At 48.8% G+C, this 20,157-nt stretch overlaps 2 protein-coding genes across 5 annotated transcripts in view; both read right to left on the bottom strand.

The window, feature by feature from the left end:
• The window catches only part of LOC149352952 (breast cancer anti-estrogen resistance protein 3 homolog), a 280,152-nt gene that overhangs the window by 61,174 nt on the left and 198,821 nt on the right, over positions 1-20,157 (bottom strand). The gene's annotated exons all lie outside the window — the stretch shown is intronic.
• LOC149352953 (uncharacterized) lies at positions 8,175-19,726 on the bottom strand. The gene has a single exon (XM_089582151.1). The coding sequence runs from the start codon at positions 18,442-18,444 to the stop codon at positions 18,124-18,126; it is 321 nt and encodes a 106-aa protein (XP_089438277.1). The 5' UTR covers positions 18,445-19,726; the 3' UTR covers positions 8,175-18,123.

Below are 20,157 nucleotides of genomic sequence, written 5' to 3'. Positions count from 1 at the left end.
CTTCGGTCCCAGTTCAAGCACTTGGCTTGCCTGGAGAGGCACTTGCGTGTTTCCAAGGACATGGAGTGTCTGCTTCGGAGGGGAGCGAGTGCCCTGTTTTGGAATTGATGCCAACACCTTTTTCCACAAAAAGTCGGGGCCAGAAGGCTGCAATTAGCCCTTCGGACGGCGTCACAGGTAACGGACTTTTTGTGGAAAAAGGTGTTGGCATCAATTCCAAAACAGGGCACTCGCTCCCCTCCGAAGCAGACACTCCATGTCCTTGGAAACACGCAAGTGCCTCTCCAGGCAAGCCAAGTGCTTGAACTGGGACCGAAGTTTTGCATGGAACCTCGTCTGGACAAAGTTCAGCTGCTCTCCTTTGTGAGGAGTAGTGCCGGCAAAGGAGATGATGAAGAAGTAAGCAGGTGCATAAGCGAAGGGGTAGACGTTTTAAGTCGAGCCTCGAATAAAAGAGCCTTTCCACGCCTTGACAAGACGGCCAAGTCTTTACAGGAGGCGGACCTCAGCCTTCTATTGTCGGATAAAGAAGGAGGATTTGTCGTCATGTCGTCAGCTTCCTTTGGCGAGAAGGCAAGCCAGGCCATCGCAAAGAACTTCCGCAAACTGAACAAGATTAAACCCCAAAAAGTAAGGAACGAAGCCCTAAAACTGTGTGAAGCCAACAACTTGACAAAACTAGGACTAGCTGTGAAGAACAGTGAGGGCTTATGCCTGAATGCCTTCTTCACGGCAAAAACCCACAAAGATGACTGCCCTTTCAGAGTAATTGTGTCTGAAAGAGGAACGTGGCAGCAACCCTTGGGACGATACCTGCAAGAATCGCTCTCCTTCCTCGCCGTCGAAGACCCTTTCCTTGTCAAGAAGGCAGAAGAAGTTTCCGCATTTCTCATGAACGGCTGCCAGGAAAAAGTGAGTGTCTTCTCAATAGACATCAAAGATCTTTATTACACTCTGCCACATGCTGCCTTGTTTGAGACAGTGAGAGAAGGAATCGATGCCATGGGAACTGTAAGGTTCCAGAATGAATGCGGAATCAATGCGGATAGATTCCTTGAGTTGCTGGCCTTCTATCTACGTTCGACATTTGTAAAGCATAATGATGACCTATACATCCAACGGCAAGGCGTATGCATTGGTTCGTGCGTTGCACCAATTCTCAGTGACCTTCTGCTAGCTCGCCGAGACCGTCAACTACAAGAAACTCTGGCTAATACCACTGTCGTGAGGACATTCCGGTTTGTGGACGACTTCCTTGTTATCCACAAGCTTCCAAACCAGGAGCAGTACAAGGACGTTGTCGACGGCATCTTCAAGATCTTCTGTGAAGGTCTTGCTGACCTTGAACTGACCAAAGAATTACCGACGGAGAATCAGCTTCAGTTCCTTGATCTACGACTATTCGTCGAAGAAGCCCATCTGTGCTGGTGTTATGCACCGCGGTCAAAAAAAAAAAAGGCCTGCTACCATATTCATCGGCGCACTCGAAACTGGTAAAAAGAGCTGTGGCCACAGGCGCATTGAGGAGTGCCGTGAATAGATCCTGCATTCACCGTCAGCAGCAAAGCGTCCAGACACAGCTGACACGGTTACGTGAAGCTGGTTTCCCGGACGACCTCATCTGTAGCCTTGGCTTCAAGTTACTGAAAGAGTTCCGGCGACCGAACCCCAAGAAGCCTCAAAAAGTAGAGCGGAAGGTAGCCGTCATGCCATATGTCCACGGTGTCAGCCACGCACTAAAGAAAGTGGTGGCGCGAGCTGGAGTGGACTTAGTTTTCAATGCGCCCAGCAAATTATCCAAGTTGTGCAAAATGGTCAACCAAGGCGCTGAAAAAACAGCACGTTGTAAAACAAAGCACAAAGACAAATTCACCGAATGCGACAGTGATGTAGTTTATAAGATCCCCTTGTCATGCGGGGCGTCATATGTCGGGCAGTCAGGACGCTGCGTCAACATACGTCTCATGGAACACGTCGGCAACATCGAAAAAGGATATGGCAGCAAGCTAGCGGGACACGTGTCGGACTGCGAATGCATTCCACACTTTCGACGCTGCAAGATTCTGAGAAGATACCCCCGAAAGCTCATGCGAGAGATATACGAAGCGTTCATCATTCAGAAGAATCGTTCCACCTGCGTAAGCACACCATCACTAACGTTGACGAAAAAAGAAATGGGTTATCTGGACAAGCAATGACGACAGAAGTGACAAAATGACGATTTCAAGGCTTTCTTTGTATTTTAGACGATAATTTCTGTATTTATTGCAAGCAAAGCAGTAAATTCCTCAGTTGTCAGTCAGTGCTGTGTCTGTGTGTTTCTTGACTGTGTCCTGTCCCTGCGCACTGTTTTAAGTTGAAGTATGCTTAGCTGAGGCATTGTGCATGGCGGTTGCAATGTCTTTAGATTTCTTCACTGGTTCTGGCCTTCCTAATGAGATGCGACAAGGCAAGTTCGGACATGTTTCTTCTGCGTTAGCTTAGCTCCATGGGCGCTCCTCGAGAGGCACGCAAGCCGCCGAGGTGACTCACTCACTGGCTATGGTGTTCGGCTGCTGACCCGAAGGACACGGTTCCATCCCGGCCGCTGCACTCGCATTTCCATGGAGGCGAAATGCTAGAGGCCCGTGTACTGTGCTACGTCAGTGCACTTTACAGAACTTCATGTGGTCAAAATTATCCCGGGCCCTCCACTACGGCGTCCCCCATAGCCTGAGTCCCTTTGGTACGTTAAACCCTATAAAACAAACCAACGAAGCGTCAGCGCATGCTGAAGACGAACTTTGCGGGCTCCCGGTCGGAATCTAGGCAGTCGCTGGTGAGGCCGGCGGTGCAAGCGATAGTGCGCCTCCTGTCACTGAGCACTGCGCTCAACGAAAAGGGAAAGTGCCGGATAAGAGCCTGAACTCGAAGGTGAACTGCTGGCTCAGCTTTTTCAAACAGTCATGCCTGGACCACGTAACGTAAGTGTGGCCGCAAAGAGGTGAACGACGAGTCCTGAATGCACAACCAAACGCAGTGCGCTCGTACCGCATCGAGACAGGATATAACCTATAGCGGATATTTTGCAGCCGGCCCAACAGGTGGCGCTAACTCGTGTCTACCGACGCCACCTCGGAGATTATTAAAAATAAAAAAAGAACTAAAAATCTTATGATTCCGCTACTAGAGGGCTCACTTTTCGCATTCACTGTATACAAGAGACCGACACGTGCGGTAGCCAAGAAACAACTGGTGTTTATTGCCCGCTCACCGGAAGTGCCCGAGCACGTTGCCAGACTGGCTGGCGTGCACCGTACAGTTTTAGCGGTCACCGATACATCCTCTTTTCTTTAAACATTTAGAAGGTGACTACAGAGTAAGTCCTTCACAATAGGGAACGGGTGATATGCAGGACGGGGCGCCTTAATTCTGGTAGGCCAACCGGCGGGGAGGCCTTCTGAGTCTTGAGGACCGTCTTAGTTCTGCACCAACCACTCTAGTCGGTCCAGAGGATGTAGTGTGTTCTGTAGCAGTCTCTGCTGCTCCCCCTCGAGGTTGCACCGCTGGCTGCTCTCCTGTTTGTTGCTTGGGCGACACGCTTGGTGCGGTTGAACCCAACACTCCAGCTGGTCTAGGGGGTGTGAGAGGAACGAACTCTGCGGAACCCCTTTCTCCTGTTGCTGGCGAGGATGCTGTAGGCGGTCTTAGTAGTCTAGGTTGTGTACACAGCTCCCTTGCTGGGGCTGTTGATCTTGCACTCGATAACGGAGTGTCAACAGGCATGAGGGCCTGTTGGGGTCTTGTCGCTCTCTGCAACACTGGGCGACTTTCCACGTCTCCAGCGCTGCGTCCTGTAGGATGAAGCTGTTGTGATGTTGGGTTGTAAATCTCTCTCGTTTTTCGCAAGTCTTGACGGTTCCTTCTAAATTCGCTTCCATCCTCTGTTATTACTCTGTATGATCGGGGGGCCACAAGATCTAAAACTATTGCTTTTGTGCCCCACTTGCTTCCGCACCTAACCCGAACGCTGTCTCCAGGTTGTAATGGCGGGAGCTGCTGTCCTTTGTTCGTATCCTGCTTATGTTTTCGAGGTTTTGAGAGCTGCTGAGCTGAATCCGAGCAGGGGTCCGGGAGCGGCGTTCTGCTGTCGCGACCCATGAGATACTTGGATGGTGAGACACCGTCTTCCAGCGGAGACGCACGATAGTTGAGGAGGCCAAGCCAAAACTCCTCCTTTGATGATCCTGCCTTCTTGAGTAGCCTCTTGATTATTTGTACGCCTTTCTCCGCGAGTCCATTCGATTTCGGATAATAAGGGCTGGAAATGATGTGTTCAAAGTCAAACATCACTGTAAAGTCTTTAAATTCCTTGCCTGTGAATTGGGGACCTCCATCAGTGCAGACTTCGTGGGGGATGCCATAACGTGCAAATATCCGAGATAGTTTGTTTATGACCTCAGTAGTTGTGGTGCCGTTCAACTCCTCCACCTCCGGATAGTTAGAGTAGGCATCGTACACAACAAGGTAATGCTTCCCAGCATGCTCGCACAAGTCAGCTCCCACCCTGTACCATGGGCGACTGGGCGTATCCCGTAACAGCAGAGGTTCAGCAGGCTGTTTGTAAGCATGTATCTGACAGGTCGGACACCGCTCAGCCATTTCTCTTATTTCGGCTGCCATCCTGGGCCAGTACATGAGGCTGCGTGCTCGTGATGTGCATTTCGCTATGCCCAGATGCCCTCGATGCAACCGACAAAGCATTTCCTTTCGAAGCTCGGAAGGAATGACAACTTTGGTACCTTTCAACAACACACCTTCCACCACTGACAGTTCACTGGTGTGCGTTTTCCACTCCCCGTTCAAAGACTGTGACGCCTGCAGTTTTGCCATGATCTGCTGCAGCTCCGGGTCCCTAGCCGTGGCATCTTTCAATTTGTCCATTGTTCTCTTGCTCACCCGGTCCTCCAAGACACTTATGGCGTGTACTTCCAAGTCATCTGATAAGTTATCTGACAAGCGTTTCCCTTGCATCCTGGAAAGAGTGTCAGCAATAACCAGTTTCTTCCCAGGAACAAATTGCAACAGATAGTCGTATTTCAGCAATCGCAGGAAGAGCCTTTGAAGTCGAGGCGGGATGTCTCCGAGTCCTTTCTTCGAGATAGATATCAGTGGACTGTGATCGGTCTCTATAGTGATTCTTCGGCCCAAGACAAACTCATTAAACTTCTCACAGCCAAACACTATTCTAAGGGCTTCCTTTTCAATCTGTGCGTATCTGCGCTCGGTCTCTGTCAGCACCCTTGACGCATAGCCCACAGGCCGCCAGTTGCTACCATGCTGCTGGGAAAGGGCTGCACCCAATGCAAAGGCGGATGCGTCAGTGGACAGCTTTGTAGGTAAAGATGGATCAAATATAGCAAGTACAGGAGCTTGCGTGAGCATTTCGTTTAGACGGGCCCACTCGATGTCGTGCGCTCTAGTCCATTCAAAGACAGAGTCCTCCCGCAACAGACCACGAAGTGATTCTGTCTGACTTGCTAAGTTCGGCAAGTACTTGCTGAAATAGTTGACTGCTCCAAGTAGCCTCTGGACTTCCTTTTTCGTAGCTGGCTTCTGGCAATGGGCTAGGCACTCTACCAGTTCTGGGTTTGGTTTGATGCCTTGTTCACTTATTCTGTCTCCAAGGAAGTCGATCTGTTTCACTCCGAACCTACATTTGTCCCAATTAAGAGTTAAGCCAGCAGCACTGGCCGTTTCCAAGGCTCTGTACAGTCTTTCCTGGTGCTCTTCCCATGAGGCGCCCCAAACCAAAATGTCATCGATGTAGATGCGTACCCCTGGTAGTCCGTCGAAAATCTGTCATTGTCCTTTGAAATATCTCTGGAGCCGATGAAATACCAAAAGGCAGCCTTAGGAACCGGTAACGACCAAATGGACTGCTAAATGTACAAATTCTCGAGGACATGTCATCAAGCGGGATTTGGTGGAATCCACTATTGGCGTCAAGCGTGCTGAAATATTTCGCTCCTGCCAGTTCACTTTCGATCTCTTCCCTGCGCGGAAGCTGAAAGTGTTCCCTCTTCAAAGCCTCGTTCACTTTTTTGGGGTCCATGCAAACGCGAAGTTGGCCGTTCTTCTTTCGAGCAATAACAAGTGGGCTTACCCAGTCAGATGGCTCTCGCACCTTGGCAATGATGCCTGCAGCCTCCAGGCGATCAAGCTCCTCTTTCAGCCGCGATCGAATTGCGTGAGGTACCCGCCGCGCTGGCTCGGCGACTGGACGGGCGCCATCTTGAAGAGTCATGCTGTATTCCCGCTTCAGTTTTCCGATGCCCGTGAACAACTTGGGATACTACCGGCGAACGCACTCGGACAAAGCCTCATCTTTTTTTACTGCTCTGATTCTGTTGACAAGACCAAACTGCTCACAAGCCTGCAGTCCCAAGATCGCCTGACGGCCCTTCTTCACAACAAAGAATTCCACTAGTCGAGAGTCGGCGCCAATCCGAACCGGGAGGCATACCTTTCCCATGTGCACGATTTCATTCCCGCCGTAGCTGCGTAGTACAGCCCTGGCTGGCTCTGGCTGCTGCTTGGTTCCCAGGGCTTCAAACAAGCCGCGCGGCAGCAGGTTGGCCTGCGCGCCGGTGTCGACTTTCAGCCGCACTTCCCGTCCCGAAATACGAGTCGCTACCTCCCAGTCGCGCGCATCAGCAGCGCTCGCTTTCTTGCATGCTGTAGATACGTGCAGCACGGTAAAGCCGTCGTCGTCGTCCGGCCGCTCGGCAACCTCGTTAACATCCGCTGCTCTTGCTTTGCAGCAAACTGCGAAATGATTCTGCCTTCCGCACCTAGCACATTTTTTCCCATATGCTGGACACTCGCGAGGCCTATGCGAGCGGTTGCAGAAGCCGCATTTCTTTTCTTGGTGTCTCCCTTTGCCGTAACCCAGCGCGTCGTTCCTGTGCTGCTGATGCTTGTTTTTCTCTTCACCCACTACGTCTACGCTTTTGTCTTCACTCCACACTTTGCTTTGTGCGGCAGCGATTTCCTCAGCCTTTGCCCACTCGACGGCTGCGGTGAGTGTCAAGTCCTTTTTGGCTAGAAGCTTTTTCATCAGCGTCTTACTAGATGTGCCGTACACTATTTGGTCAAGCAGCATCGATTCCCGAAGGGTGTCAAAATTGCAGGTCTTCGATTTCAGTTGCAGGTCTCGATAGAAGTGCTCGAACGGCTCACCTTCGGCTTGCGTGCGGTTCCGGAACACGTAGCGCTCGAACGTCTCATTGTTCTGCGGTAGGCAGTAGGCTTCAAAAGCTTGCACTAGCTTGTCGTAGTCCTTCTTGTCTTCAGCGGTAAGATCGAGGGTGTTGTACACATCTATTGCCTCTTGACCGGCGAGGTGAAGCAAAATGGCGGCTTTCTGGGCGTTGCTGCGTTGTCTTCCTGGCTCTGTTGACTCAGTGGCGATAAAGTAGAGCTCTACCCGTTGCTTGAATCGAGTCCAGTTGTCCGCCACATTATCCCCGAAACGTAACGGCTCTGGAGGCGGAAGCTCTGTCATTTTTTGGCGCGGGAACTGGTCACTTCTGACACCATGTATACAAGAGACCGACACGTGCGGTAGCCATGAAACAACTGGTGTTTATTGCCCGCTCACCGGAAGTGCCCGAGCACGTTGCCAGACTGGCTGGCTTGCACCGTACAGTTTTAGCGGTCACCGATACACCGCGAAGCCGAATAAAGTATGCAGAGAAGCGCACGTCTCGACATCGCAGCCAACGTGATCATTCGACGTCGCGACGAGATTCTTTAACGTGCACTGACATCGCACAGTACACCGGCCTCTGTAGTACTGCCCCTCAGTCGAAATGCGACCGCAGAGGCCATGATCGAACCCGCGTCTTTCGGGTCAGCAGCCGAGCACCCTAGCTAGTGAGCCACCGCCACGGCTCAAGATGGAAGGGGACGGCCCTGTATGTACATCCGGAGGAGTAGAACGCCCTTGCGTCACGGCCAAAACTTATACATATTTAAGCTCCCTACCTCCCTCACTCAGTCGCTACTTTTCTGGCAAAATAATGATAAGGGCCACAACAGGCTATGTTGTAGGCCAGTGTGTTGCGATGAGGACACTATTGCAGCTCAAAAATAAGAAACGAAGTCCAAAAAGAAACAGACACACACGCACAACGGTTTGACAGCAAATACAGCGTTTATCAAATCAGAACACATGTCCTACAACCTATACTCCGAAATGCCAAACAATAACAGAAAAACATCAAAACTGTAAATTACTACAATAAGAAACAAAATTCCGCAGCGGAACGGCATCTGAGATGGCCTGGTCAAGCCTTCGCCGGCAGCATCTTCCCCGGAACCGTCGTGGCAGCCAGGATGCACCAGCCGTGGAAGCGCAGTGCCTGGTGGTGCTCCACGTCTGCGTCGTCACAGACGAGTGCCGTCTTCACGGCGGAGTCGTGGGCCCACTCGCCAGAGCACTCGGCCGCCTGGATGGCCAGCTGGCACGTCGGGAGTGGGATCACGGCTACTGGCATCTGTGCCGGCCCGTACGAAGGCTCTGGTGAGGCGCTGTCGCTGAGCGGTGTCAATGTTGACTGGCGTGCTGGACTCCGCCTGGACTCGAGCCACGAACGCCCTGCTGGCCATGGCAGTCTTGACGCCGTAAGAGCCGTGAACGCCAAGTCCACCTTGGCGCACTTGACGCGGAGCAGATTAGCAGAAACAAGATGCACGGGAGCTTGTCGTGAAGGCTCCCAAACAGTCCGACAAAACAATGAACCACAACAGCGTTGTGCACGACGAACTCGACGCTCGTGGAACACAGCTATGCCTGCACACACTAGTGATGTCCACGTCAACGTAACCTATTGCTCCACGTCTACTCATGGAGGAAGCAAAAGTTCTTTCCTTCCTCCATGACGTCTACTGCCAGTGATGGCGATGCCAATGCAGCGCACGGGGATGCACGGGGATATTTTGATACGTGCGACGCAAAAATTGTTTGCAGTTTAACTTAAAGTTAAACGACTGATGCCAACATTATTTTTCATGATAGTAAGCATTTGGGGTGTAGTCTCGCAAAAAAAAAATGAGAGAGACAACGGAGTAAGAAGGCAGGTGCTGCCACCGGTGGAATTGCTGCGATCCAGGTGGTTTCGGACAGACAGACAAACGTTAGACGCTTTCCCTCGGCTGAGAACCACCAGACTAGTGCTTTCGCACAAAAACCACCCGGTTTCTTCGTAACTAAATTCCCCGATTCATCAACTGGGAAGCGGTGTCGTCAGGGTCACACGAACCCATAGGACCCAATCAGGGAGTACCGCCAAATTTGAAATTTTGAACGACTCCGAAAATTTGTCTCTGTACAGAGGAGCCGCCAACAGAATCTCTCATACTAGTGCCTACACTCGATAAATGGAAGGGCGTGTTGGTCAGCTCAGACCTGGGCGTTCCAACCTGGGCCATTGAATGGTCTACTGAGGTCGCTGTCAGCCGTGGACTGGTAGCCACCTAGCATCGGCATTTTGCCTTTTTTGACGAAATCAATATTTTGCAATCCAATCGAATTGGCACGCGACACGAGCACTTTCAAACTTTAAATTCCACAGGAATATAAAGTGATATTTTGTAATCAGTTAAGATTACATACTTAAAATTTTTAGTCAGTTATTCAAAATAGCACACTGCAGTGTTTTTCATTTGCTGACAGAGAAAAAAAATAATGCAATTGCAGCTTTTCCCAAACATTTTGCGCAGCCACTGTAATATGTAAACGGCCTTCTCACTGCAAAAGACATGCTTACCTATTCAATATATAAGGTGTGTGTGTCTGAAATGTGCATGCATTAAACATTCACAACTTAGTAAAACACTGTCGTCAAACACAACTGCTAATGCACATGAGAAATTATGATGTTTCCCGCTACTTGGAACAAGTAAAATCAGTTGTAATTAAAGCAGTTCTGCATTTCACAGAACAGTGACAATGCAACAATAGTGATTTACTTTTACCATTTTTTTCAGGCCATTATTATAACCAAAATACAAATATGTAGCACTGCGTGGCAGCAAAGAGGCTAAGACGTGGATCACTGGGCTAAAGTGCATGGCTTTGTTCTGCAGAGTGACAGCGGGCCATCAAGTTGTGCTTTAGCATTCCTTCCTGAGCTCATATTGAAGTTGCACAAACCAGAATGCAGAGCTGAAAACAAGTATGGGAAGTTCTGCTGAAGGCCATCTCACTGTTGCCATGTACAGAACAAGCTGGCATGTACTCTGAGCAGCTCCAAAGCATTCTCAAATGTCGCTGTGAATCCAAAACAAAGTGGGTGCCTTTGTATTGCATAAACGTCTATACATGCCATTCTCATTAATATAAATATAATGAGATGTCGGAGCCAGTAAACTGGATTACAGGTACAGCAAATGCAAGAACCAATATAGAAGGTTTGCATGGCAACAGCTCCTGGCTTAGGCTGAGAAACAATACTTGTACAGTCAGGGAAACAGGATACAATAGCCACATTATCTGGTTATCTCGAGCAAACACTAACATCTCAAGCAGAATTTGTAAAATTCAATTTCCAGTATGGGAGCTATGATGTCGCACAATAAAATGAAATTAAAAATAAGCCATTTAGGTATCTGACAGGCATATATGCATATGTTCTCTGATACAGCTTTAAAGCAATGTTTAAAGTTATTTTCAATGATCAGTAAAATCTAGAATGGCTGATTGTAGAGGTAACCAGATCCCAAGGTAGCAAGCAAAAAAGAGCATTGCTAACTGTTAACTGATGTTCATACCACTTAACATATGCTGAATTCTAGAGTGCTATAAGTTGCCTACTATCAACATGTTCAGAAATATACATCTATCACTGCCAGTCTGCTTCCAAAGAAAGAAATTAACCGAGGCATCAACAGGCATCACAAATTTGGAAAAGACCAATATGAAGTTAGGCCGAAGAATGCTGAAGAAAAACAGAAAAGCAGTGATGGCTTTGGCCGTTTCTGGCATTCTTAGCTGCAACTTGAAATTGACGGCTTTTGTGTTTAAGATGAACCAACAGCCCTGTTAACACTATCCTGAATATATAAAAGTCACATGCATAAGTATGCATTTGCAGCATTCTCACTGAGCCACGTTATGAAGTTGATGTCTTGCTTAGCTGAAGAGACGATAAGTGAGAAGCACCAAGGAAAGACTGACACTGATAGGCATAATAATGCATGGTTAGCTTTTCAGTGCACGAGTTTAGCTAGCTAGACCTAGCTTGTGCAGTGTCCAAGTAAGCCTAAATAAAACTTACACCATCCGAGATAACTATTGCAGAAATCTGCCCCGATATTACATGAAGTAGATTGTGAGGAAAGTTCTTACGCATAAGAGAGCATCGTATTGGTTTGCTGAGCTGAGCAAGCAACTAAGCACTTCACTACAACAATTCATTTTAACATTTATTATACGTAAACAGTACTGAATGACAATACTTGAGTGGCTAGCTAACATGATATACAAAGTAGGAACTTGATGAGTTTGTAATTTAGTAATAAGAAGTAATTAACCATTAACATCCAAGCACCGCCAAACGGCTACAAAGGAAAGCTTTGTAGGATTTCTTTGTAGCCTTATGGCTTGACTTGGATTGATGTTAATGAGTAATTACTCCCTTATCACAAATCTTTGCCTTTGGGTATTTACCGAAATCAGTGGATGAATATCATATCATCATTTACTGCATGAATTTCTGCAGTGATTAGCTCAAAGGACAAAAGGTTAGTAAGCCCTCTTAGGTGGAAAGCCATTCAAGCTTTATGTGAAAAAAATAAAAATGAATCTTGAAATGCAGTGACATGAGCTAACTGAGGGGACAACAGTGCTTGTGCGACTAGTGCAGAAGGAACCATGAGTATAGATTAGTTGGTTATGAGACGATAAACAGTTAAAAAAACCTGCAGTTTCTGCACGACATCAAGAAATTTGAAGATTCATCTTTAGTGCTGTTACACTGGAGCTTCAAAAATAGTCTGAGAGAATAAAACAAGTGGCTCAGGTCTGAACTCATTCCAGGATTCTAGTCAAGTTAGATTTGCGTCATGTGCCGTTAGAATACCCAAGCTTATGCCACACAGGAGATCTGAACGCAAGTAACTTCGATGACAGTGATACTAAGGACACGTCGTGGAGTAAATATCCTAGGTTGTGGGTGGGTGTATGAGGATTATTAGGTGAGTATTTGAACCAGTATACAGTGAATATGCAGTCATCACCCCGTCTCGTCTCTTTGTCTATCGCTAGCGATCGGACCCTTCCTGTCCGAACTGCCCCTGTATATATGCGGACCTGGCCCATTGCCTCTTGTATTGCCCGGCTGCACAGCAGTCGGGTTCCTACCCCCCACCTTCTTTATCGATCACCACTTGGCTTGACTGGCTTTGCGCTGAAGGGGGGAAGAACAGCAACTTCTGGTTGCCCAGGCGGTCGACATGCTCGCCCTCTAACTTATGGCCGAACAAAGGTCTACTACTGCTACTACTACTAACACCATTATTGGAAGGCCTTATAAAATGACAAAATGTAATGCTGACAATAAAAAAAATATTAGTGCATTCTTAGTAATAATAGCAAGGCCATTCCAGAGCATGCAAAATGTTGTTTTGGAGAACTGAAATGCTGGTATTGATTCCAAGATGGCTGACACCATACAGCTGTGAGTGAAGGCATGTGACAAAACACTGAAGGGAAGGTCATAATGTGGGTAATAAAAAGCCAAGGCCCAAGGGAGTGCCTTGGCGGACATCCAAGATTGCAGGAAAAGGCAGGATGCATCAGAATTCGCAAGGAAAATCTGCCGATGGCTGCCTGTTTAAGCTTGGATCCAGTTTAGAGCTATTGGATGCAAATTAAAGCACGAGAAAACCAGCCTTACATAAATAAGGGAATTGCATGCTTTTTCAAAGCAAAGAGAAAAAATATCATAGGGGTGTTGCAGTCAAGGTGCATATCGTGAAGAACAAAAGAAAGTTGGCTATTGCAGAAATGTTTTCTAAAAGCTTGCCGATTTGGATGAAACAACTTAAGGGGCCAAAACGATCTAGCAGGGGCAAGAGCACGAAATGTGTTTGGTGATTTTCAGCACATGCCAATGCCACAAATAGGGCCATAGGTGCTGGGTGATGAAGGGAAAAAACATAAAGGGGCCAAGCTATGACGAGGCAGGAAGCTATCTGCACAGAATGCACTAGATAAGCCTACACAACCTGGTTCCTGTCCCATTGTTGCTTTCTGTAAATTTCACAGAACTTTATCATAGTGTACAGTGGGGTGAACCGGTGGCAGGTTGGCATGTAGAAACTGTGCTAAGGGACAACGACAGAGCAAGAATAGCTACACTGTGCAGTGGTGTTGTTACCATTGTCTTTGTTCCTAGCGTAGCATTACCAGCTCCACAGGGCTCATTTTGCAGTCTGCAAGTAATCATCTCTGTAGAAAGCAGTCGCAGGCAAATGAAGGAAGAAGTTAGACATATGCAAGTGGATCGACGACATATACTAAAGGCTTCGAGAATGTCTTGTTAAACAAACTGCTGCGGCTGACCCAGGCAGCACTGCTGAACAACCGCTTAACACAAATAAAGCCGATTTTGCCAGCAGCTCTGCAACAATAGCATTGTGAGCACGTCATCCAGTTTTATACAGCTGATCTCCCGATCAAGAGACCGTGAGCAAAATCAACAAACAATGTCATTGACCTTGAGGCGCTTGAAGACCACCGCATTTTTCTGATTGCAGTGGAAAACAAGATCCCACTTCAACTTTACATCACCAAACATTTCTGAATATTGACTCAACACTGCTAAGCAAAATAGAGAAAAAAAGCAATGACAAAGGTTTCCTCAAATTTTTTTTTGTTTTCTTTTTCACCAAGACTTGCTATGCCCAACTTGCTCTGTGGACAGTTTTGATCGCATAGGCTGCTGCCATACTTTCTTTTTTACGTGCTACATCAAGTGAAATGCTCATGAAAAACAGACACATGAGCTGGCACATATTAGAGATTTGTGCACTGTCAACCCCCCATGATTTAAATGCGGCAATGATTCTTGTTTCTAATCGCGTAATACCGTGTTGTCACAAACTAAACTGAAATGGCTAGAGGAAGTGTTCAGTCACTCATCCATCATGCAGATATTTATTGCAGGAAAATGTGCACACAGCCAGCCAGAAGTAAAAAGAAATGATGCTCACGAAGATACATTTGCACTGCACCGATGTTTTCACACAGGTTACACAGTTCCTCTGGCGAGCCGTAACCCAACCACCCATCATCATAAATGTACTGAATGGAGCACCAAGGCGCAGAAGGATGGCGACATTGCTGTTGTCGGTGCAGAAAACAGTCCGACGGCCGTGCAGCCAAGCTTGCGTCACATTGCGCACACGGTAGTTCTCAAGCACAGTGCCCGAACGAAATGCGATCAAAATGGCAATGAATGTGTAGCAGAAAAAACGTCGTGTGAATGCTTCGGTCGCGATCACTGCACCATCCCAACGAATGCGACTAGCTGCACAACGCCACGTTCATTTTGGAATTCGGAAACCACGTCGTGCGCAGCGATCAATATCTTCACCACCTCTCCAACTTTTCCACATTAAAATTCCTTTCTCTCTTTCTATATGAGGCAGCACTCGTCCTGTGGTATATGTGTCTTCCCTTTAGTCCTGGTTTCCGTTGTGCTCCCTCTTATAATGGTACATAGTGGGCTCTCGCAGGTGCACATTTCACTGCCTCGACGTAAAAACACTCGCTCTAATTGCAATCACTTTCACAACGCGGACACTAGTCACTATGCAATACAGCTCATGCACGCACAAGAAGTTCACCGTGAGCAGCTGTTACTTGCAACAACCACAAACAGCTTCATATAAACACTTCGTGACACCGCCAACGCGTAGGTCATGCATCGGTTTGAAAAGGCGCTCTGTCAACTCCACCAGCGTTGATGATTACAGAATTCAACTCGGGAAACTGTTGCTCGCCGCTGCTGCTCGCGAAAAAGTTTGCAGTGACTGTGAGACTCGTAATATCAACATGTGGTCAATATAATATGCTTCGTGGCATAGCTGCCACCACCTATGCTTCGCTCCCCGGTTCAGTCGAAGGACGGCCATCTTGCACCGGCAGAAGCGGAGTCGAGCCTGACACGTCACGTAAAAAGCAGCCAATCGCTGCAATTCGCTCGCTGGCCGGATCTGCTCATCCGTACGAAAGTTGAAGTTGACCAACTTTCCCTCCACTCTCTGGACCGGGCGGACGCCAATTAGAAGGTGTTAGTGTCCGTGTTAGGCCACATTAGAGAGTGACAGCACAACGTTACCGTGTTTACGTCGCTGTTTACCAGGCTCGGCTGGCGACATCTGCGCATGCGTGCCCATTACCGGGCTGGTAACATTTTACGGAATCTCGTTAGCGTTGCGGAGAGAGTTAGTGTATGCCCGTAAACAAACATGGCGCCGCCCTGCACGGCTGCTTCGGACCAAATACAGCATCGCCGCCGTATTCTTTAGCGCCATTTTTCGCTCTAAATGAAGGCATTCGCTCTTAATTCGCATACTCTCACTCGTACACTGAGGTTTAAGTGACAACTAGCCCTTGTTGTTGAGATAATTCAGTGATTTTCGAGCAGTTAAGCCTAACTATCCGCGTAGCCAAAGCAGCAACAACACTAGCTTTTGTGCAAGCTTGACCATCTTCCTCAATTTTCACAGTTTTCTTCCTTGAAAAACAAAAAGATTTTGGTAATGCTTGTAATATTCACTAGTAAATTAAAAAAAAAAGTTTCTCCAGTCCAGAGTTCAAGCGCTTTGACTTACTGTCACCAGATGGCGCCACTATGTTTACATCCAAAGGAGCAACGCTGCGTGCAGCAAACACAAGGTGTTGTAGCTGCGTTTTTCACAGCATTCGCAACGCAGTAAGTGCAGCGTACACAAGCTTAGTGCGTTCTGTGCAGTAAACTTGTCTACATGGTCAGGGTACTTTTGAAGCCACTGAGCCGGCCGTTAGCAGAAAAGTAGTGAGCACGCCTTTATATACAGAGAAAAAGGTGATTAAAGAGCATGTAGCATCTCACTGCGAAAAAAGGCTGCCAATGCATGCGTATTTTTGTTTGTAATTAATTATGGGGCATCTGCCATCATCACCTTTCGTTTTCGCCTTACGGTAACTTAAACGGGAACGTAAACACGGTAACGATATGCTATAACTCTATTCTCACAGCCGGTTTTTCCCTTGCTCTGTCGCCTGCGTTGCGCCCGCTGCTGACGGAGGGGAAATCTTTTTGGACCGTTTCCTCCCCGAAATCGGGCCGCCGGTGCCGCTAGCCCTGCCATTTAAAGGACTATGGCCCTGCTCTACGTTTCCGTCGAGCAGCGGCGACGGAGCCCCGCCCCACGGAGAACGCGTCAGTCACAGTGCGAGCTTGCTTCACGTGACCCACTGCTTGCTTGCTGCGACCAAGAGATGGCGCTGGCGAGCGTCGCGGCTTCGGCGGCGATGCGCGGGTGCGTGGATAGAGCGTACTAGAACTCTAGCGTGGGTGCGCGGGCAGTGAGCAGCGAGCGCCCACCCAAACTGGTTTGCCGGTGGCCGGCGCCTCTTTCGATTAGAACACCACTCCGTTCCGTTGCGGCCGCGGTTTCCGCCTCCGTCGCCGCCGCGCCGTAGAGGAGACCGGCTGCGAGAATAGACACCTTTATTACGGACCCTACCTTTAGCATACCGTGTTACCGCTACCGTCGGTGAGCACGCGCTGATTGGTTCCGATGCTGCAGGCGCGAGCGTAGCTGCCGGTTACGTGGCGCCATCTGGGGATGTCAAGGAAATTTGCGCGGGCTCCCGGTACTCCGGCTCCGGTGACGGGAACACAGTACACGGTATGCTAAAGGTGTCTGGTTTGTGCGGCATGTCGTCCGCCTGCCAAGCGGAAGGCGCAAAAAAACGAACGTACGACGGCCCCACGTGGACGGCCCAATAAATCGCTGGTGAGCCTCGCGGTGCAAGCGGTAGTGCGCCTCCACCTGTCATTGCGAACTGCCAACACCGCCGCACTGCGCTCAAGAAAACGAAAAATGCCGGATAAGAGCCAGAACTCGAACGTGTACTGCTGGCGCAACTTTTGCAAACGGTCATGATTGGACCACAAAACGTAAGTGTGGGCGCACGAACCTACCGAAAAAGAAAAGATGAACGCCGCGCCGAGAATGCGCAACCAAACGCAGAGCGCGTGTACCACATCGAGACAGGATACAACCTATAGCGTATATTTTGCAGCTGGAGCAAACTCGCTCCTACCGACGCGACATCGGAGCTGATTAGAGAGAACTCTAAATCTTGACTCCACCTCTAGAGGGCTCACTTTTCAAACTCACCGTGAAGCCGAATAAAGTGTGCATAGACGCGCGCCTCGATACCGTGGCCAAGGTGATCAATCGACGTCGCGACGGGGTTCTTTACATGCACCGACATCGCACAGTACACGGGTCTCTAATACTTCGCCTCCACCGAAATGCGACTGCAGAGGGCGGGATCGAACCCGCGTATTTCGGGTCAGCAGCCGAAAACCATAGCCAGAGAGCCACCGCGACGGCTCAAGCTGGAAGTGGACCACCCTGTACATCCTGAACAGTACGACACCGTTGCATCACGGGCAACACTTATACATATTTAAGTTCCCTGCCTTGCTAACTCACTCGCGTCTTCTCTGACGGCAGAATCATGAGGGCCACAAAACGCTATGCTGTAGGCCAGTGTGTTGCGGCGAGAAAATTATTACAGCTCAAAAATAAGACAAGATCGAAAAAGAAACAGACACCCGTACACAACGGTTTGACACCAAATAAATCGTTTATAAAATAGAAAAACATACGCCTACAACCCATTACACAATTGTCCGAAAAACACGAAAACAATAAACGTACAACAATGTCATTACTGTCCGAGTGTTGAGCAGCCGCCACAATACCCATCGTAAAAGGGCGGCTGCAGCGTGGCCAGGGTTGCTTCGCTCAAGGCGACCGCTAACGGCATCACACGTTGTCTAGTCAGGCTGGTCACGCCTGCGCCGGCAGCATCTTCTCCGGAGCCATCGTGGCAGCCAGGATGCACCAGCCGTGGAAGCGCAGTGCCTGGTGGTGCTCCACTTCTGCGTCGTCACAGACGAGTGCCGTCTTCACGGCTGAGTCGTGGGCCCACTTGCCAGAGCACTCGACTGTCTGGACGAACAGCTTGCGCCTGTATGGTGGCCCCACCGCTACCAGCATCTGCTTCCCCTGGTGCGAAGGGTCTGTCCAAGCCCTGTCTCTGGGTGGTGTGAATGCAGCCGTCGTCCAGCGTCCAGTCTGGGAACGAGCCGTGATAGCCCTGCCGGCCATGGCAGTCTTGACGCCGTAAGAACCGTGAACGCCGAGTCCACCTAGGCGCACTTGACGCAGCGCAGATTCGCAGAAGCAAGAAGCACGGGAGCTTGTCCAGAACGCTCCCAACCGGTCCGAAAAACCATGAACCACAACAGCGTTGCGCACGACGAACTCGACGCTCCTGGAACAAAGCTACGCCTACACTCACAGTGATGTCCACGTCAACGTAACCTATTGGTCCACGTCTCCTGCCAGTGATGGCGATGCCAATGCAGCGCACGGGGATATTTTGATACGTGCGACGCAAAAATTGTTTGAAGTTTAACTTAAAGTTAAACGACTGATGCAAACATTATTTTTCATGATAGTAAGCATTTGGGGTCTAGTCTTGCAAAAAAAATGAGAGAGACTGTTTACAATATCCGTATACAGTGCGAAAGAACGGCGTAAGAAGGCAGGCGCTGCCACCGGTGGAATTGCTGCGATCCAGGTGGTTTCGGACAGACAGACAAACGTTAGACGATTTTCCTCGGGTGAGAACCACCGGACTAGTGCTTTCGAACTAAAACCACCCGCTTTCTTCGTAAATAAATTCCCCGATTCATCAACTGGGAAGCGGTGTCATCAGGGTCACGCGAACCCATAGGACCCAATCAGGGAGTGCCGCCAAATTTGAAATTTTGAACGACTCCTAAAATTTGCCACTGTAAAGGGGAGCCGCCAACGGAATCTCTAAGACTAGTGCCTACACTCGATAAATGGAAGGGCGCGTTGGTCAGCTCAGACCTGGGCTTTCAAACCTGGGCCATTGAATGGTCTACTGAGGTCGCTGTCAGCCGTGGAGTGGTAGCCACCTAACACCTAGCATCGGCATTTTGCCTTCTTTGACGAAATCAATATTTTGTAATCCAATCGAATTGGCACGCCGCAAGAGCACTTTCAAACTTTAAATTCCACAGGAATTTAAAGTTTGAAAGCATACATCGATAAAGCCTTTTTAACGTGCATGGACATCGAGGCATTACGAGGCCACGTTCCCGTCACACCGGTAAAGGAGGTAAGAGTTCACCTCCTCTTCTCGATACCATTCAGGATAATAAACTTTGGTTAATCTCATGGCGGTGCCTAAAAGTGACCCCTCCTGGTTAAGGTCTCGTCGTCAGCGTAGAGCGCCATGGGCCAAAGGGCGCCGAAATCGACGCACCCTACGTCAGTGCGTTTCCAACCAGCGAAAGCGCAGTTTTGATGCACAGTTATGTTTTTCTTTTCTGACTCATTCTTTCAATCGTGTTAAAAAAAAAAGCTCCAAATGATTAACCAATCCATCTTTCGTTTCCCCATTTCTCATGGACATTTGCGTGAGCCTACCAAAAATTGTATGATAATTTTATGAAAAAAAGTAATTCCAAAATAAAGGAATCCTCATGAGCAGTAAGTTGCGTGCTTCTAGTTTCTAAGCCGATTACAGAGACGGCTTAAGCGTCAGAGCATGCTGAAGACGAACGTTGAGGGCTCCCGGTCAGAACCTATACTCCGTTTAATACATAGGTGTAACGCTGCCAAAGGTACGAAAGTAGTCCGCTGCAAAAAACAAGCAAAATGTATCTGTCCGCCTCGCGTCGTGGCTGAGTGGTACGAAGCGCGCGCCTGTGTGTTCATATACAAATGGCCTTGGTTTCGACTCCCGGCTTGGGTGGTATTTTTTTCATTTATTTTTTATTTTTCTTA

Source organism: Amblyomma mixtum, chromosome 3, assembly GCF_055824585.1.
Source record: "Amblyomma mixtum isolate Tamu chromosome 3, ASM5582458v1, whole genome shotgun sequence".
NCBI lineage: Eukaryota > Metazoa > Arthropoda > Arachnida > Ixodida > Ixodidae > Amblyomma > Amblyomma mixtum.
The sequence above is the reverse complement of the archived record's forward strand: the minus strand, read 5'-3'. Positions and strand labels throughout refer to the sequence as shown.